Here is a 14,828-nt window from a genome sequence, read left to right as displayed (position 1 = left end):
TCGACTTTCGACACGTTGGAGGCCAAATATCGCTCGCACGCTGCTTCAGCCGAGTTCGACAAGAGTATGATATGTTCAGAGAGAGCAAAAAAAAGGTGAGAATTTTGCACATACACGAGCTGAGCGTGCCAGCTTAAAGCAGTGCCGTGACGATGAGGAACGAAGGTGGGGGAAAGATGTGGTCTCAGTGGACCACACAGCGCGCGCCCTTATATACCACCGCCGACGAAGGCGCGCCGATCTGATCCGCAGAGGGAAGCTTTCCGGTGCTGCACCCTGACGAAGCTCCCTATATATGGCTAGATGGTTGCCTTTTTCGGCAGCAGCGTCGGGCGGCGAACGTTTTTCGATATTCTACGCGTGCTGGCTATGGTGTAATGAGCTGCTGGCGTTGCGGTAGATCTATACGTCCTCTACTCAAATCATTACATTCCTCATGTATGCTTATGACAGCAACCACTGCGGAGTGTTGATTGAGAAACATCATCTGAATGCCACATCCGTCGCGGTAACTGACACGCAACTGATTATCACCTACGGAGTACAGCTCGCCGTCGAGCTCTCACTTTCATCGAAATCAGTTGTGCGCGAACAACAATCTTAAGTACGATGGCACGATAGTTTGGGACCGTTGGTTGTGAGCGGCCGTGGCAGTCATTATTCAATTGATAGGAACTTCCGCGATGTCTTTCTACATATATATGGACTCTTGCTCTTCAGATGAGAAAAACGGTGGCTTTGAGGTATAAGACAGAGATGAGACTTTGGAAGCCGACAATCGAAGAGGCCCCAGAGACTGCAAAGGTGATATATGAAACAACTGGCAAGAAGTCCAGTGTCGTTTATGGCCTGCAACAGCCTACGGTAGTCCGCATTTCTGATCTATCACTGAGTACAGGGGCCGGGCGACTGAACGCTTACGATGCTATGCAGAGGTCAAGGAGTCTCGATGAGCATGTATAGATTATGGTGCGCTGTACCGGCTCGAGGTACGCCGTCATGGAGCTCACCCGCGCCTCCTAGAGCTCATGACGGGGAGTCTGCACTTAGCTTAAGGCACCTCTGTAACTGCATTTCATGAAATCCCCGCATATAGTCATCTAGAAAAGCGGATACCTCTCATTGGGATCGTTCACGTACGGTTCTACCTCGCGCCTCGCGATTCAAGTCTGCTGCTGCGATTAGACCTTGCGAGAAAACTTGAGGAAACGTTAATTTGTCGCAACGAAGCCATACGGATGCCATCAATGCGTGCTTGGAAGCGCTCAATTGCAACGGTTCTGCTGGATGTTGGTTCTTTCGCAACGTTCGGTATTCTTCGACGCATTCGTCAAGCCCTCTCAGGTATCATTTGTCTGCAATTGGTATGAAATACATGAGCTCCCAGCATTGCAAGAGGACCATGTGTATGTGGGTACACGTACTAAGCAATGTTTCCTTCCACGAGGGCGGGAAGGTCCGAGACGGATTTCCATTCCGCGTTGAACGACGAGATTCAGGTTCGCGGCAGATTCTGTGACTGAAAAGCGTTTCGTTCAGTCGCTCCTACGTCTTCTAGGCGAGCTGGAGGTTGCTAAGAATCCAATGGGATTCAGTCGGATGGCTCGAGTCTTCCTTCAATCTATGTACTTCAATTGCATTGGCCATCTCCGCATAGAAAAGCACGCTACATTAAACTGGATAGCTACTTTGCTCACCGAAACACTCTCCAGCTTGTTTTTTTCTTTAATGTGTTGGGATTGAGTTCTTTAAAGGCCAGTACATGACCGTTCGAATCTGAGATTTCAATATTAATATGGAGACGCCCGCGTGTCTGCAGACAAGCGCAGGCAGTTGCAGGTTGACTGAGACCGCTACCCTGAATTGTCCTGCCTCTCAATCGAGCGACTTGTTCCAATGGCCCCAATACCGAGCACGCTCAACGAAGAGACAAGGTCTCTGGTAGAATCACTGCAGAGACGTCAAAAGGACCTCTCGGACTTCCAGATCAACCGCCTGCGGACATGCACGGGCCCGCCTGCACTACAACAGCGTTATGCAGCAGAGCTTCGTGAGGACATAGATGCGTTTGCACATCAGATTAAGGCAGGTGTTGCTTTATTTTCCCGTGGTCAGTTTCCAAGACAGTCTGAGTAGAACCTCGATATCGCAGTAGATGATCAGAGGACGGAACGAGACAGGCATGAACTTCGACAGATTGTTGACGAGTTCCACGCTGCTTTAACGAGGTGAGGGACTGCTATTCTTGTTGTCTCCCCTCATGGGTATTGAGGTGGTAAAGCTTGAAGAAAGATGCGCGCGCCGCACTGCTTGCATCCAAGAAAGCTATCGACTCAAACCAGCTGTCCAACCGAGAAGAGCTTCTGCGCTCCTCTGCAGTCAAAGAGAAGCAGAACTTGAGCGAGAAGGTTGCGTGAGTATATCATGCGCTAGGACGTGCTTCGTGTCCCGTTCACACTCGAATGTAGGGAGGATGCGCTCATGAAAGCCAACAACGATGTGACAGGGGCGCTACAGCGAACGATCACTCTAATGCAGGGAGAGCTGGAGCGGTCGGTCTTGTCGTCTCAGCTGCTAGGTGGGCAAGCATAACTCTAAGCGAGCAGCCTCTAACACTTGCTACCTTGCAGAGTCCTCTACTGCCGCTCTACGCTCTACATCCTCAACTCACGATGTCCTCGACAGCCTCTTGGATACCTCCAAGCACCTCATCACCGCTCTCGAGAAGTCAGACTGGTTAGACCGTCTCCTCGTCCTCGCCGGCTTGTTCTTCTTCCTCCTCGTCGTGGCTTTCATCCTCAAGCAGCGCATAGTCGACCGCAGTATCCGGATTGCATTCTGGTGGACGAGATTTCTCCCGAGCTTGAGCAGTGATGAGGGGCTTTTGCGGGCAGAGGAAGGCAAGGGGTTCGTGAACAGCTTGATCACGAGCGCACTCACGACGGCACCAGCGGTCGCTGTTTCAAGTGCTGCTTTCTCGCAATTTACTACGATGACAACAACCGCGAGCGAAGAGCTTGGGCCTACCGAGCAAGCGACGTTCAACCCAATTCTCGAAGAAGTGATCACCTCCTCATCGCAAGATCCAGTCGAGGTGACGCCGTCAGCCGAGAGCGATGATCTGTTGGAAAGAACAGCAGAGAGGAGCGCGATGCCCTCTAATGTTCCTTCCGGTATGCATGACGAGCTATAGGAGGCCGCCACTTGTATATCCACATTGGGATCGGACGTTGCTCATGTATTGCTTATTTCTCTATTGAACCGAGTGAGCCTTAGCGATGTCATGGTACGGATTTGTGCTGATTTGGCGAAGCGCTTCCAATGGCATTGACAGCCAGCGCAAAGGGCCAGGCGCCAGCCTGTAGGCATCGGTTATCAATGCCTTCACGTAGATTTCAGATACGGGGGGATACTGCAAGAAACTACAGAAGGACTGGAGACGACGTGACCTCGTGCTTGGGAGCCGGGAGCAACATGGGAAACTGCAGGTGCAGAGTAGAGGAGTCGCCATCATGGAGGCTATATATCTCGTGACCTCCTTCTGTCAGAGAAGGAGATATTTTGTAGTCTGCTTCTGCTTAGGGGAGACAAATCATGGAGGTATTTGGGGATCTCGTCATAGACATCTAGCGGCAGCTGAGCTTCCGACGGTCCAGGATGGATCGTATGTGAGTCGCAGCGGTGACGAGTTCAATTCGTGCGATTTGTCTAGTGTATGTTGATCAAGATGTGCACCGTCGATATGCTCGGCAGCTTGAGAACAGCTATCACAAGTCTCACCTCCTATAGACCATTGTAATCCTCCTTCATATGTAGAGTATAGCAGATGTATGGATCAACGGGACAGTTTCACCAGAATAATGCAGATCTCCAAGTACGCCACTGCTCGAGTGGTTCGGTAGTGAGCTCGCCAGTCCCTACGTCAATTATGTCCAGCCGCTGGTCATGACTGTTGTAGCAGCACAGCCTCATCCGCGGCCACTGTCTCCGCGACCATGGCAAATGAGCCTGCACCACATCCCTCATCCTCTTCCTCCACTCACTGTCTGGCACCGCAAAGTGCACTTCGACGAGGAAGCTCACGATGAGCCCAGGATTCGCTTGGCCAAGGCGGGTGAGCTGTCGGTCGACGAATCGCCATTTGATCGGCTCAAAATCGTGATCAAGATACAGAACACTGCCAATGGTGATGTTTTCCATGTGACAGGATTCTATCTGACTGAGCACGCCGACAATGAGGTCGCTCGCACGGTCGGTATTCTGGCGGAATATACGGTCCCAAGGTACGAGAGGCGGCGGTATATGCAGCCAGATCGTACGCAGGCATCTGAGGTGAATGCGCAGGTACGGGAACGACTCTACAGGGTTCAATTGTTCAGATGGCACGCATTCTGGGAAGGCATCACGACACTCACCGCTCGGTGCTTCGTGGTCCACATCTTCTAGTCCGACGACAAGGTGCTCCAGCGTGGCCGCGGCGTCTACATGGCGAAGCAAGCTGGCTAATATGTGCAGATGGCGTCGACACCGACGCCCCACCCACTTGAACACCCGCAATTGCAGTCTGAAGGGAGCGCGGCAAAGCCACAGCCCGTCTGTAGCATCGTCGATCGATTCAATAGCCACTTCCCGGATCCGCAGTATATTTCTTTGGTCATGTACCAGCTTCGAGCACGTCTCAGCTGTGATGTGCAAGTGGTGCAGCCCGATAGCCGCGAGATCACGAAACAATGTGAGTAGCTGCACGAGGTGGTCGCAGCTGATACGAAGCTGCGACAGGTGGATGCCGCGCAGACCGTGCGCTGCCACTCGCGAACTGATAGCCTGGATCGCGCTGGCACCCAGCTCGTGATGACCCTCCACCGCGAGCATAACAAGATCCGGAAGCCTCGGCAAAAGCGCCCCCAACTCTTCAGCCAGCCAGTCACCCCCGTGGTGCCCCGACTTCAACTTTAGCTCCCTAATGTACCGTGCAAGACGTGGCTGCGCGTCCAATAGGCCGGTCAAGCAGGTGCGGCCGGCATGCTGCCTGATCGTGACGGTGCGAAATAGCTGGCGGCGCGCGATGGGCAGCCATGCACGGCACGTCAGGCTGCACGCCTGCAGGGCGGCGGTGTCGTCCTGCAGGTAGTCGGCAATGACGTGTCTCCAGACGTCCAAGGGCAGTTCGCGCGGCCGTCGGTGTGAAGTTGGGTCCTGTGCGGCGCGACGCGTCAGACACGCTGCACGGTGGCTGCATGTAATCCGAGATACGAACCGCATCTGAATGCGAACACATCGAGCGAAGTACTGTTGTAATATATGACTTGGCTGCCTTGAGAGCCAAAGTCATGCCGTGCAGTTGATGTTGGTAATGAAGAGAGAGTTAGAAAAAGAGAATGGTCCACGCCGATGTTGAATTTGCGCGGAGCGATTAGAAGATGCAATCACGTTACCGCGCAGTGCGCGTCTACCCGAGAACATTTGTAATCTAATCTAATCACAAATCCCTCCTGGCACATTCAAGTTGAAGAGAAACGCTCGCCGCTGCAAGGATAATGGCAGACCTCTTGTTCACTACTGCCCTTCTGCCTGAGACGCAAAACCTTTCACTCCGGAGATTGCGGATACGAACGAGCTCAAGCACCAATAGTTATGCTTCAGCATGAGCAAGGTTGACGCCCTCCGCTGGTGACCCTCTACGTGGAGCGCCGCTAGGAATTTGGGATACCCTTCTCAGCTCAGATCCTGTGCTGCACTAGAATCAGTACGGAGACAAGCATTATGACACATTTTAATTGGCAACAGTGCAATGATTAGGTATAAATACATTTGACAACTTGAGATGACCGTGATTTGCAAAGGAGACAACAAGAAGACAGAGTATAGGCGATACAAGATGCGTTGACCGATTCGTGAGCGAGACCGTCCGTTCGATTGGACGTCATGGGCGATTAGTTTAGTCCATGTATGCGCGACCTAAGTCGTTAGAAGGTAAAACATGCGTTCAAATCCTAAAGCCATGGGCATCAGTTTGAGCGTCCGGCAATCAATCTCATTCCCAACTACTCACCAGCTTCTCCAAGCTCCCAAGCTGCGGATCCAAACAATGTATCAGCCATCAAGCATACAGCCAGGAGACAAAGGTCACTTACCTGAGGATCCTGGAAGTTCAGCACCTCAACCGGTAGCTCCACGCTCTCCCCTCCAATTGGAACTGTGAAAACAGTGCCCTGCGACCTCTCAACCCTCTTTCCCTTCTTTCTGATATTGTTTCCGATCTTGTGTATCCTCATCGAGGCCTGGTGCCGATCCTCACTGCATTTGGGGATGAGTGAAGCTCAATGTTACCATGCTACGGAGAACAGAAGTATACTCACTCGATATACTCCATTAGTTCATGCAACGTCGGATGGGGGTGCTGTCTCAAGTACTTGACGAGGGCCTGAGAATGTCATAAGACAACTGTCACGAAACGCGGCAGAGCCCTCCTCACCTGCGTCATCGACCCTATATTCCCTCCCTCCCAGTCCACCTGAGAGTCACCACACGCGGAAATTGAGATCTACAAATCATCGAGCACTAATGAGCGAACGGCACACCGCAAGAAGACATCACCACTCACCACGTGTGCCTTCTCCGTCGGGCTCGCGACACAATCTCCATCGCACTCCCTAAGCTGCGACACCGGCGACATGCACTGCGGTATAATCAGCCCCAACGCGGTCGTCTTGAGTTGGAGCGCGGTGCTCTTGATTATGAAGGACCCGCGCCGTCTTGCAAGGCGTCCGCGATGAAGCTCGACGGGCAATGTTGGGGACTGCGACGAGGTGGGAGGCGATTGGACCCGGGTAAGCGGCGAACGCTGACGAACGAACGGGAAAGTCTTCTCCGGGGCAGGATGTCGGTGCTGACTGGACCGAGAGAACGCCTGGGCGAGCGACGGCATGTTGTGCAGCCGGGACGGTGCGGAGCGCAGGCTGAAAGTCTTCGAGGGTAGCACTGTAGCTCGCGTCAGCAGAGTGGACAAACAGATATAACGACATAAACTGACGGATCGCGTCCTTGCGCTCTGGGAATTCCGGGTGAGATGTCAGCGACAACTGGGAGCACGACACACGCCACATTGCGCACCTGTCCACATCCACAATGTCTTGAAGCGTCGCCAGCCTTTCGAAACCCACGGATGATAGATCGCATTGCAACGGTAATGCTCCAGATCTAAAATTCATCAACGGTCAACTTCTGGGTCGAGTACAAAAGCTGAAAAAGATTTCGGTCTCAGCGGCACAGAAACGCTACACGCGCAGCACAAGGATGCTGCCCGCACAGGCTACAATATCCGAGCCGTCGATCAATCAAGCAAGCCCTTTCTTCTCCGCATACCGGCACCGCCACCTCCGCGCGCAGCAACCAAGCAGCCGGCCGACAGATCCACTCACCTAGCATCGTGCCGGAATGACACGTATCGAAGATTGCCTACGTCGATCGCAAAATGAAATGAGATTTTCGGCGCATCGGTGTCTCGGTAAACATGGACCTACCGTGAGATAGGCGCCAACTGGAAGGGAATCAACCAGCAGTTTGCGCAGATCCTGTGACGAAGGCACAAGTTAACGTGGATCGGAAGCGAGTCCGGGATGTGAAAAGGCACATTATCTATGATCAGTTTCTCCCTCTTCTCGAGGCATTCGTGGTCCATAGGGAGAATAACTGCCCGATGAAATACAATCGTCAGTGGATCTTGTGTCGCAGCAAATTGCCTCAAACGTACCTTCGTCCATGCCATCGTCCTCGCTGCCCTCTAGACAGGGGATCTGGTCAGAGTGCCCTGAATCTTTTGAGAAGGACAATGAGGATGATAAATCCGTGTCAATAATAACGATGCTCACATAGGAACACGAAATGATCTCCTGGACGGGCATCCTTAACCAGACGCCGCATCTCGCGAACCTGACGACCGTTACTCAACAATTGAACAAGCGAGTACTAGTGCACGACTGACCATGTTGGCCTTAGTAGGGGCGAGAGATATATCGCCCTTGCCGTCCGTCATCACGGTCACGTCTTCTTTCGCGTATCCATAGGTGTCTAGACGAATATCGACATTAGTGAAAGCCTCACAAGCCGCTTCGGACCCCATGGGCGCACCAATAAGCAAGTCCCGGAAGTCTTGCGCATCCTTGTGGGGCCCCACAAGCTGCACATAATCTGGGCTTTTTGGCGACTCCGGGGTGTCATATTTGATCCCAACGATGAGAGCCTTCTTCTTCGGCGGCTGATCGCTCTGCTGACGACGGAGGTAGCGGATGATCTTCATGTCTATCCCACTCGGCGACTAGCAGCAACGGCCAAGCACAATGGTGAAAGAGGGACAGTCGCTGCGCATATGGGCGCGCCTGAGCGGGATGAGTGGGTCTGAAGGTCAGATAACTGGCGAGCTTTAGGTGGGCTGGAAGCACTGCCGAGGAGCAAACCATGGGCTCGATCATTAACACAAGGTGGCGGGGCTGTGCCTGCCCGGGGCCGAAGATACGGGTTGACTGGCCTTGATGGGGGGAAGCTGCCATCCCTGCCCCTTGCGACGCTCTCCACAGCGACTTCTGCCCAAAGAAATACAATACGTCTTCCGCTACCATTGATATTCTGCAGCAGCCGGATGTGCCATTTACAATACGACCTTCGATGCGTCGTAACGTAGGATTCACGCTTGCTAACATGAGGCCCGCCAAGGCGTGCTAGCGGCACCATCACGGCAGGATGTATGTTTCACTAACAGTTGTTGACGAATGAAGCCTGCTCACCATCCATCGACTTTCCTCCTGCCTGCAACGTAGAAGATATCTGCATAGTGCTGAAGTATTCCAGTCACCGATGTCAGAAGGGCATGAGGAGGTGGGCGATGAACGGCAAATTGCACATGACTGCAACGAGGTTGGTGTTCAACCTATCCGCGTCTCGCATCGCAATCTCAGGATCACCCATCTCCCTCTATCACACACCGCCCGTAGAACACCACACACCGCCCGCAGAACATCACACACCGCATCCACGCAGGGCGGTGTATGTGGCGACCAGATAACTTGCGGATTCCAAGGTGTAACCGCTAGCAAGTCTAAACCGCCGGTTTCAACTTCAAGCATCAAGGCGACGAGCCCGGTGAGTACGGTCCCTTGACTGGACCCAACACAGTAGGAGATCGTTACTAATACATACGCAGAAATGACAGTTGAACAAGAGCTCGTGGTGTTGAATGCATGATGGCGGCGCCGTTGTGACGCGTCATGCAACGGCCTTCAATGACCTTGGCGACACTGACATACAAAGTCTCCCTACAATGCCCCGTGTATTAGCACAGACATCACATTGACCCTGTAGTAGCTGCAACTACAACGTCTCCCAACATGCCATCGCTCGAAGCTGCACGCTCCTCTAACGCCGATTACGCCCCGCCTTCGCCTCCAGTCGCGATCTTCGTCGGGGGCACGTCCGGCATCGGACGTGCCATGGCGGAGACCCTCGCCCGCTATACCAACGGCAATGTGAACATCATCATCATTGGGAGGAATCGTGCCGCAGCCGAGGCCATTATCGCATCCTTTCCGCCGCCCCCGGCGGGTGTACAACACGAATTCGTGCCCTGCGATGCCAACCTGATGAAGAACGTCGAGTCGACAACGCAAGGCCTTCTCGCACGCCTGCCCAAGGTGAACTATCTCGTCCTCTCCTCGGCGAATTTGCGGTTCTTTGGGAGGGGTGAGACCAGCGAGGGCATAGACGACCTCGCCGTGCTGATGTACTACGCTCGATGGAAGTTCATCCATGACTTGATTCCGCTGCTGAGGAAGGCGAAAGATGCGGGCGAGGATGCGAAGGTCATGTCGGTCGCAGGGCCGGGGTTGGGCAATGGTATCGACCTGGACGACCTCGGGCCAAAGAGGAATCGAGGCATTCTGAACATGCGAGCCCAGCTCTCAATGTACAATGATCTCATGATCGAGGTGCGCCCGATCTGCATTCTCTTACTCGCTCTGATCCCAACGTTCCCGATAGGCCTTCGCAGAGCGCGATCCCACCATGTCATTCATTCACATCTGGCCAGGAATTGTAGACACGCCAATATTGGGGCGATTCTTCTGGTTCCTCTTCTATTTCTTCTCTGTGTCTGCCGAAGAATGTGCGGAGTATATGCTTTGCGCACTCTTCACTGCGGGCCCTGGCGCCCATCGCATGGACAATCACGGCGACGACATGGGGAAGGAGCGGCACTACGGCTCTGATGAGGCAAGTCAGCGTCTCTGGGAGTTCACAGAAGGAGAAATTGCGCGCGCGATGAACGTTGCCTAATGAGTACCATGATGTAGAGGGATGCGATACAGGATTGTATGCCACATTGCAATCGTACACCGGGCCAAGTACATAATACACGCATCGTGATCATATGTGCTACCCAGTCCTCTCCTTGCAGAACAAGACCTCAACCTGCCATTCATCCACACATGTCCTGGAATTGTCTATGCGCTACAACGTTGGCCGGTTTCCTCACCATGGATTCTGGTGTCTACCGCGTGGGCGATCACGACAACAACGTCGAAGTGAAACCCCAATGCGAGTTGCAAGCATATGAGAGTACGGTCCACAGAGACAAATTGAGCCGATGACCTTTCATAGTATTGCATGTGTGATGCGTTTAAGGCTAGCGACGGATTGCCTGTGGTACTGCAATACGGCAGAAACGTTGAACAACGGATTCTATTTACTGTTTGAAACGCGTCGCGTCAGCACAATGCTATGGCTGTGTGCTTTCTGCATCCTCGAGCGACAATGGGTTGATGAGGGTGAAAGGCGAGTCCAGAATCTGCACGAAGGTATCTCAGCGTCGATACTCGCCATGGCAGAAGATCATCGCAAGGCTCACCAGTGGTGAATCACTACTGATCTACAACGCACACGCGGAGAACGTCAGTTATTCGGCCTCAGCAAATGACTATTCGTCGGTGCTTACCAGAGGATCCTGATACGTTGGCATGGAGTCCTCTCTATGCCATTCACGGTATTTCTCTCGTCCTGTGTGGATGAACGTGTCTCCACGAGTGCTACGAGAAATCTATCGTCAAACGCGGGTTCGTCAAGACTGTAAAGGCAAGACAGTACCTCAGATGCGCCCACACCTGCCTCCATGTCGGCTTCGGCGTTGTGCCTACAAGAACATACACGTCAATGTTCGCAACTTTGCATTCCGTATACGGAAGATCAAGATCCATACGCAGGTAATGTACCAGGAACTGCGTAACAAGTCAACAATGCGCAGACAAACGGCAAGTCGAAGCTACCTCTCACCTGTGTCGTGGAACGCGATCCGGCCTCCCACGTCCGCTGCCCGTCAGCGCATGCAGAGATGGACACAATCCGTGCTCCTTGACCTGAACCCACGTTGTTTTCGAGCAGCTGATCATGGCAGAAACCGGTGCATTTCACTCTGGACTGGTTTTCCACCATGCTGGCAGCCTCCGCAAAGGTGACACCTGCACTGGCTTCTCTCCGCACGCTGAGCGAAGCATTCAGCGGGCTGCCTGGCGGTGAGTCGCAATATGGCACAGGACTAGAGGAAGTAACGTCGCGCCAGACGTCTTCAGCAGTGCGGCGCTTTGCTGGCGTGCCGGCATGTAAACCGACACTGCCCGAGGAGCGTGATAGAGAGGTCGATGGCACGGGTGGCGGGATCACCGACTGCATGAAAGTTGCAGAGGAAGTCGCTCTACGCCTTCTGTCGGGGTCCTTCCTCGTGTTCATACTCAAGCGCTCCGAGGTTGACATACGTCTCTTGGGATGCCTGCACGTATCTTCAACCTGCATGTTCTCTTTGTTGGCCGTCGATCTGTGTTGAAGCCTGGTGGCTATTGGAGTGTAGGGGATATCTGAGTTCATGGTAGGCCTCCCGACAGATGTCCTGGTATCATGGTGGAAATGGGCGGGTGTTGTCTGCGCGGAACGTTCTGTAGTAACTCTGTTCGAACGTCTGGAATGTGGCTCTGACGGTTGCACAGCACCTCTTGCCAGAGGTGAAGAGACGCGTGTCTTTGTCAGCGGTGTCGCAACAATAGATCGCGCTAGCGGTTGTGCTTGAGGGGATTGCATAGAGACTGGCGATGAGACATTTGATCCTAAAGCAATGTCGATCAATCAATAACGCATGGCGCACCGTAAACTGAACATACTGTCTGGCGAAAATAAATTGTGGGATGTCGAAATACAAAGCGGTTGTTCAAGCCAGCAGGTATTTGGAGGAATCGTACGCTTCGGGTGATACGTCTTCTCGAATTGGCGTTGGTTGCACTTGTCGTGATCCAAGTCTGTAAACATCAGTGTTTCTTAATTTTGTCGGCATGACATGTAACTCTTTTGGACTAACCCATCAGAGTGCCAGAGGTGCAGGCATCGAAGAACGACTAGTGCTCTCAGTGAATATTAATCAATATGGGAATACGGTGAACTCACAAACATATAAGCACCAAGAGGGAGAAGTGTATCAACTAGAATCTCTCGAAGGACCTGTATAGTATATCCAGTAATGCTCTTGAAGTTTATGACTAAGTAAGGGGACATACATTATCCAGAATGTAGTCATTCTCTGTCACCGGACCAGAGCCGTTTTTGAGCCAGATAGCTTGTACAATCAGCTTGATTAGTGCACATGCTAGAGCATCTTATCATGCAGGAATTATCCACCTTCGTCCAGTCCATCGTCCTCAGTGCCATGTCTACATGTCATCTGCGTGCTATGCCCTGCATCTGCATGGCCATTCATTAATGAATGGAGACTGGCTGAGCAATAGCATCAGATGCACATACAGAAGAACACGAAGCTGTCATCTTTACGTGCATCACGCACGAGGGCCTTCAATTCCCGTATCTGATAGGGAAGCCACGTGACGTTTCGTACAACAGCCGTCGTTCAAATTCCATTTTCCATTCGACTCACCACATTCTCTCGCCGTGAGGGATCCATCAATGGGTCATCTCCATTGCTGACCATCATCATGATGTCTTCTGCTTTGAACTTATACTTGTCTGGGGCCGTCATTAAGTGTCTACACACAAATGCATCGAGTAAAGAGCTCACGGATCAATAGGCCTTTGAAGCTCTCAGCGTCTCGTCGAGGTCCCTGCAGATCGTCCCCGTTGTTGCCGACAATGAGTGCCTTCTTCCGCGGCGATGGAACTTCGGCGTTGACTGCTGCGACCGGCGCACCAACGGTCATGTTCCGCATAGCTTGCGCAGTACAAGAGCAATTGTTGATAGATGTCTTCTCAATGAAAGAGGCAGAACGCCCAGAGATGAGAGCAAAAGTGTAGCGGTGGTGCCTTGCAAGCTGTGCCGGCTATTTGTATGTCTCATGAATGCCAAGACTGGGCGCTCGGGAGGATGAAACAGGTGCATCTCTGCCTTCAAATACAATGGGATTCTGCTGTGCTATCTGGGATATCGCATCCAGGTAGCACTAGCGTTCGATACTATGTAAGCATTCATACTCGCCCGTCCTTCTGTAAAGACTTGCCGAAAGGTGGTGGTCCATAGCAACCCTGAAGTATCCCAGGCTTGGCAGAAGAAAATACCATAACACGCAGATAGGTCTGCAGCACGGTCATTTCCGGGGGGTTGCAGCCGATTTCAGGAATTGAAGTATGTCATCGGGCAAAGTTCATGGCAGTGTGTCTTGTTCATTCGCGTTTCGCGATGCAGTTTCAAGCTGGCAGACCAGTTCTAGAGTGCCCAAGGGTGGAACAAAGTCCACCCAACCACACTTCTGTTCTGCCTGCGAGAGATGGATCAGAAAAGCGGGTAGGCATCGCTCCTTCTGCAAGTAGGATAGAATCCGGGAGGCTGCGGAGTAAATGAGCGTTTATGTGTAAGTGTATGATGCGAGAAGTACTTATGGCACAGCCAAGGCTGATTGAGCGGCTGTGGCTTGACATTGGGCGCTGACGGTATCCAAACATCGGCGGCCCCAGATGGACCCGAGTTTAAACGTACAGTGTAACGTACACTTTGCAGATTATCTGAGCATGAGATGACAGTCCCCTGCATCGCGGACTCTCTCCCGGGAAACGGCACCACATAAGCATGACTCGAAAGACTCGGAGCAGTCGGCATTGTTATGATTGCTAGCACTGAATGAAAACGCATAGACCGCGTTGGAAGATGATCATTACGATGCAGCTGTGTGACCCATACAGATTGAACTGTGGAATCCTGAGCGCAAATGCAAGGCTTAAAGCTTGGCGTGTGCCAGCTTCGAGAACAGTTGAATGAACGGCACAAGTTGCGCTACAAACTTGTTTCTGATTCCGCTTTTTGATGCGTATGGCCAAGGCCATGGTAAGATCATCCCGATCACGAACATGATGACTGATCCAGGATAATCCTTGATGAGAACACGCGAAGATGTTGAAAGCAGCAGTGCAACGTTGGGGTGAAGAAGCTTGATGAGCGCTTACGCGCGCTGCCGACTTTCTTTGTGCGCCGCCGCGGTGGTGGCCAATGGCATGCATACGAGTGTCATTGGCACGAGTAAAGTTCCCTTGGGAGACTAATTCTATGTCGAATGTTCTGAAATATGGGCATGCCGAGCATGCTATCTAAGGATCAGAACGAGTCTGATGCCGATCATGTATACTACAGTATCGGATTATCATCACATTCGTGACAGTCGGGCACTAATGGAGAACATATAACGAAAAATGTTTCCTTGGTACGGGCGAACGGAATGTCTATCCATAACCAAGAATGGATTCCATCACAAGGTTAAAAGAATGGATAGACAAATGAAGGAGAAAGAGAAGGGTCG

At 52.4% G+C, this 14,828-nt stretch overlaps 5 protein-coding genes across 5 annotated transcripts; 2 read left to right on the top strand and 3 right to left on the bottom strand.

Moving 5' to 3' along the window:
• Window positions 1–1,896: 1,896 nt before the first annotated feature.
• LAESUDRAFT_736621 (uncharacterized protein) lies at window positions 1,897–3,193 on the top strand (the record flags this gene model as incomplete). The annotated part of the gene is made up of 5 exons (XM_040910705.1): window positions 1,897–2,085; window positions 2,137–2,228; window positions 2,282–2,413; window positions 2,469–2,578; window positions 2,631–3,193. 5 exons carry the CDS (start codon window positions 1,897–1,899, stop codon window positions 3,191–3,193), a joined length of 1,086 nt encoding a protein of 361 aa, XP_040764817.1.
• A 427-nt stretch (window positions 3,194–3,620) lies between these two features.
• On the bottom strand, window positions 3,621–5,417 carry LAESUDRAFT_131817 (uncharacterized protein). Its single transcript, XM_040901286.1, has 4 exons — window positions 5,258–5,417; window positions 4,416–5,196; window positions 4,044–4,358; window positions 3,621–3,981 (listed from the first exon to the last, which is right to left on the bottom strand). The coding sequence occupies exons 1-4, from the start codon at window positions 5,330–5,332 to the stop codon at window positions 3,944–3,946; spliced, it is 1,209 nt and encodes a 402-aa protein (XP_040764816.1). The 5' UTR covers window positions 5,333–5,417; the 3' UTR covers window positions 3,621–3,943.
• A 176-nt stretch (window positions 5,418–5,593) lies between these two features.
• Window positions 5,594–8,576, bottom strand: LAESUDRAFT_131614 (uncharacterized protein). The gene is made up of 13 exons (XM_040901285.1): window positions 8,131–8,576; window positions 7,985–8,070; window positions 7,872–7,932; window positions 7,754–7,816; window positions 7,634–7,692; window positions 7,524–7,574; window positions 7,422–7,458; window positions 7,114–7,200; window positions 6,605–6,981; window positions 6,476–6,544; window positions 6,360–6,424; window positions 6,135–6,297; window positions 5,594–6,073 (listed from the first exon to the last, which is right to left on the bottom strand). The coding sequence occupies exons 1-13, from the start codon at window positions 8,297–8,299 to the stop codon at window positions 6,035–6,037; spliced, it is 1,326 nt and encodes a 441-aa protein (XP_040764815.1). The 5' UTR covers window positions 8,300–8,576; the 3' UTR covers window positions 5,594–6,034.
• An 807-nt stretch (window positions 8,577–9,383) lies between these two features.
• On the top strand, window positions 9,384–10,326 carry LAESUDRAFT_749694 (NAD(P)-binding protein; the record flags this gene model as incomplete). Its single annotated transcript, XM_040911572.1, has 2 exons — window positions 9,384–9,980; window positions 10,033–10,326. 2 exons carry the CDS (start codon window positions 9,384–9,386, stop codon window positions 10,324–10,326), a joined length of 891 nt encoding a protein of 296 aa, XP_040764814.1.
• Window positions 10,327–10,768: 442 nt separating this feature from the next.
• On the bottom strand, window positions 10,769–13,241 carry LAESUDRAFT_758880 (uncharacterized protein; the record flags this gene model as incomplete). The annotated part of the gene is made up of 13 exons (XM_040912510.1): window positions 10,769–10,837; window positions 10,898–10,918; window positions 10,985–11,075; window positions 11,134–11,264; window positions 11,320–12,143; window positions 12,198–12,332; window positions 12,392–12,428; window positions 12,478–12,531; window positions 12,588–12,646; window positions 12,709–12,771; window positions 12,832–12,892; window positions 12,962–13,050; window positions 13,103–13,241. The coding sequence occupies 13 exons, from the start codon at window positions 13,239–13,241 to the stop codon at window positions 10,769–10,771; spliced, it is 1,773 nt and encodes a 590-aa protein (XP_040764813.1).
• Window positions 13,242–14,828: the final 1,587 nt, after the last annotated feature.

This window comes from Laetiporus sulphureus (assembly GCF_001632365.1).
Source record: "Laetiporus sulphureus 93-53 unplaced genomic scaffold LAESUscaffold_17, whole genome shotgun sequence".
In the NCBI taxonomy this organism is placed as follows: domain Eukaryota; kingdom Fungi; phylum Basidiomycota; class Agaricomycetes; order Polyporales; family Laetiporaceae; genus Laetiporus; species Laetiporus sulphureus.
The sequence above is the reverse complement of the archived record's forward strand: the minus strand, read 5'-3'. Positions and strand labels throughout refer to the sequence as shown.

Bases quoted from the DNA above. Each gene is read 5' to 3' on its own strand.
- LAESUDRAFT_131614 (XM_040901285.1), bottom strand. From the start codon at position 8,299: ATGAAGATCATCCGCTACCTCCGTCGTCAGCAGAGCGATCAGCCGCCG. The intron at 7,933-7,984 runs GTCAGTCGTGCA...AACGGTCGTCAG, and splicing joins CCCCTACTAAGGCCAACATG to GTTCGCGAGATGCGGCGTCT. The intron at 6,425-6,475 runs GTGAGGAGGGCT...TGACATTCTCAG, and splicing joins ATATAGGGTCGATGACGCAG to GCCCTCGTCAAGTACTTGAG.
- LAESUDRAFT_131817 (XM_040901286.1), bottom strand. From the start codon at position 5,332: ATGACTTTGGCTCTCAAGGCAGCCAAGTCATATATTACAACAGTACTT. The intron at 5,197-5,257 runs GTTCGTATCTCG...CGCGCCGCACAG, and splicing joins TGTGTTCGCATTCAGATGCG to GACCCAACTTCACACCGACG. The intron at 3,982-4,043 runs GTGAGTGGAGGA...TCGCGGAGACAG, and splicing joins GCACTTTGCGGTGCCAGACA to TGGCCGCGGATGAGGCTGTG.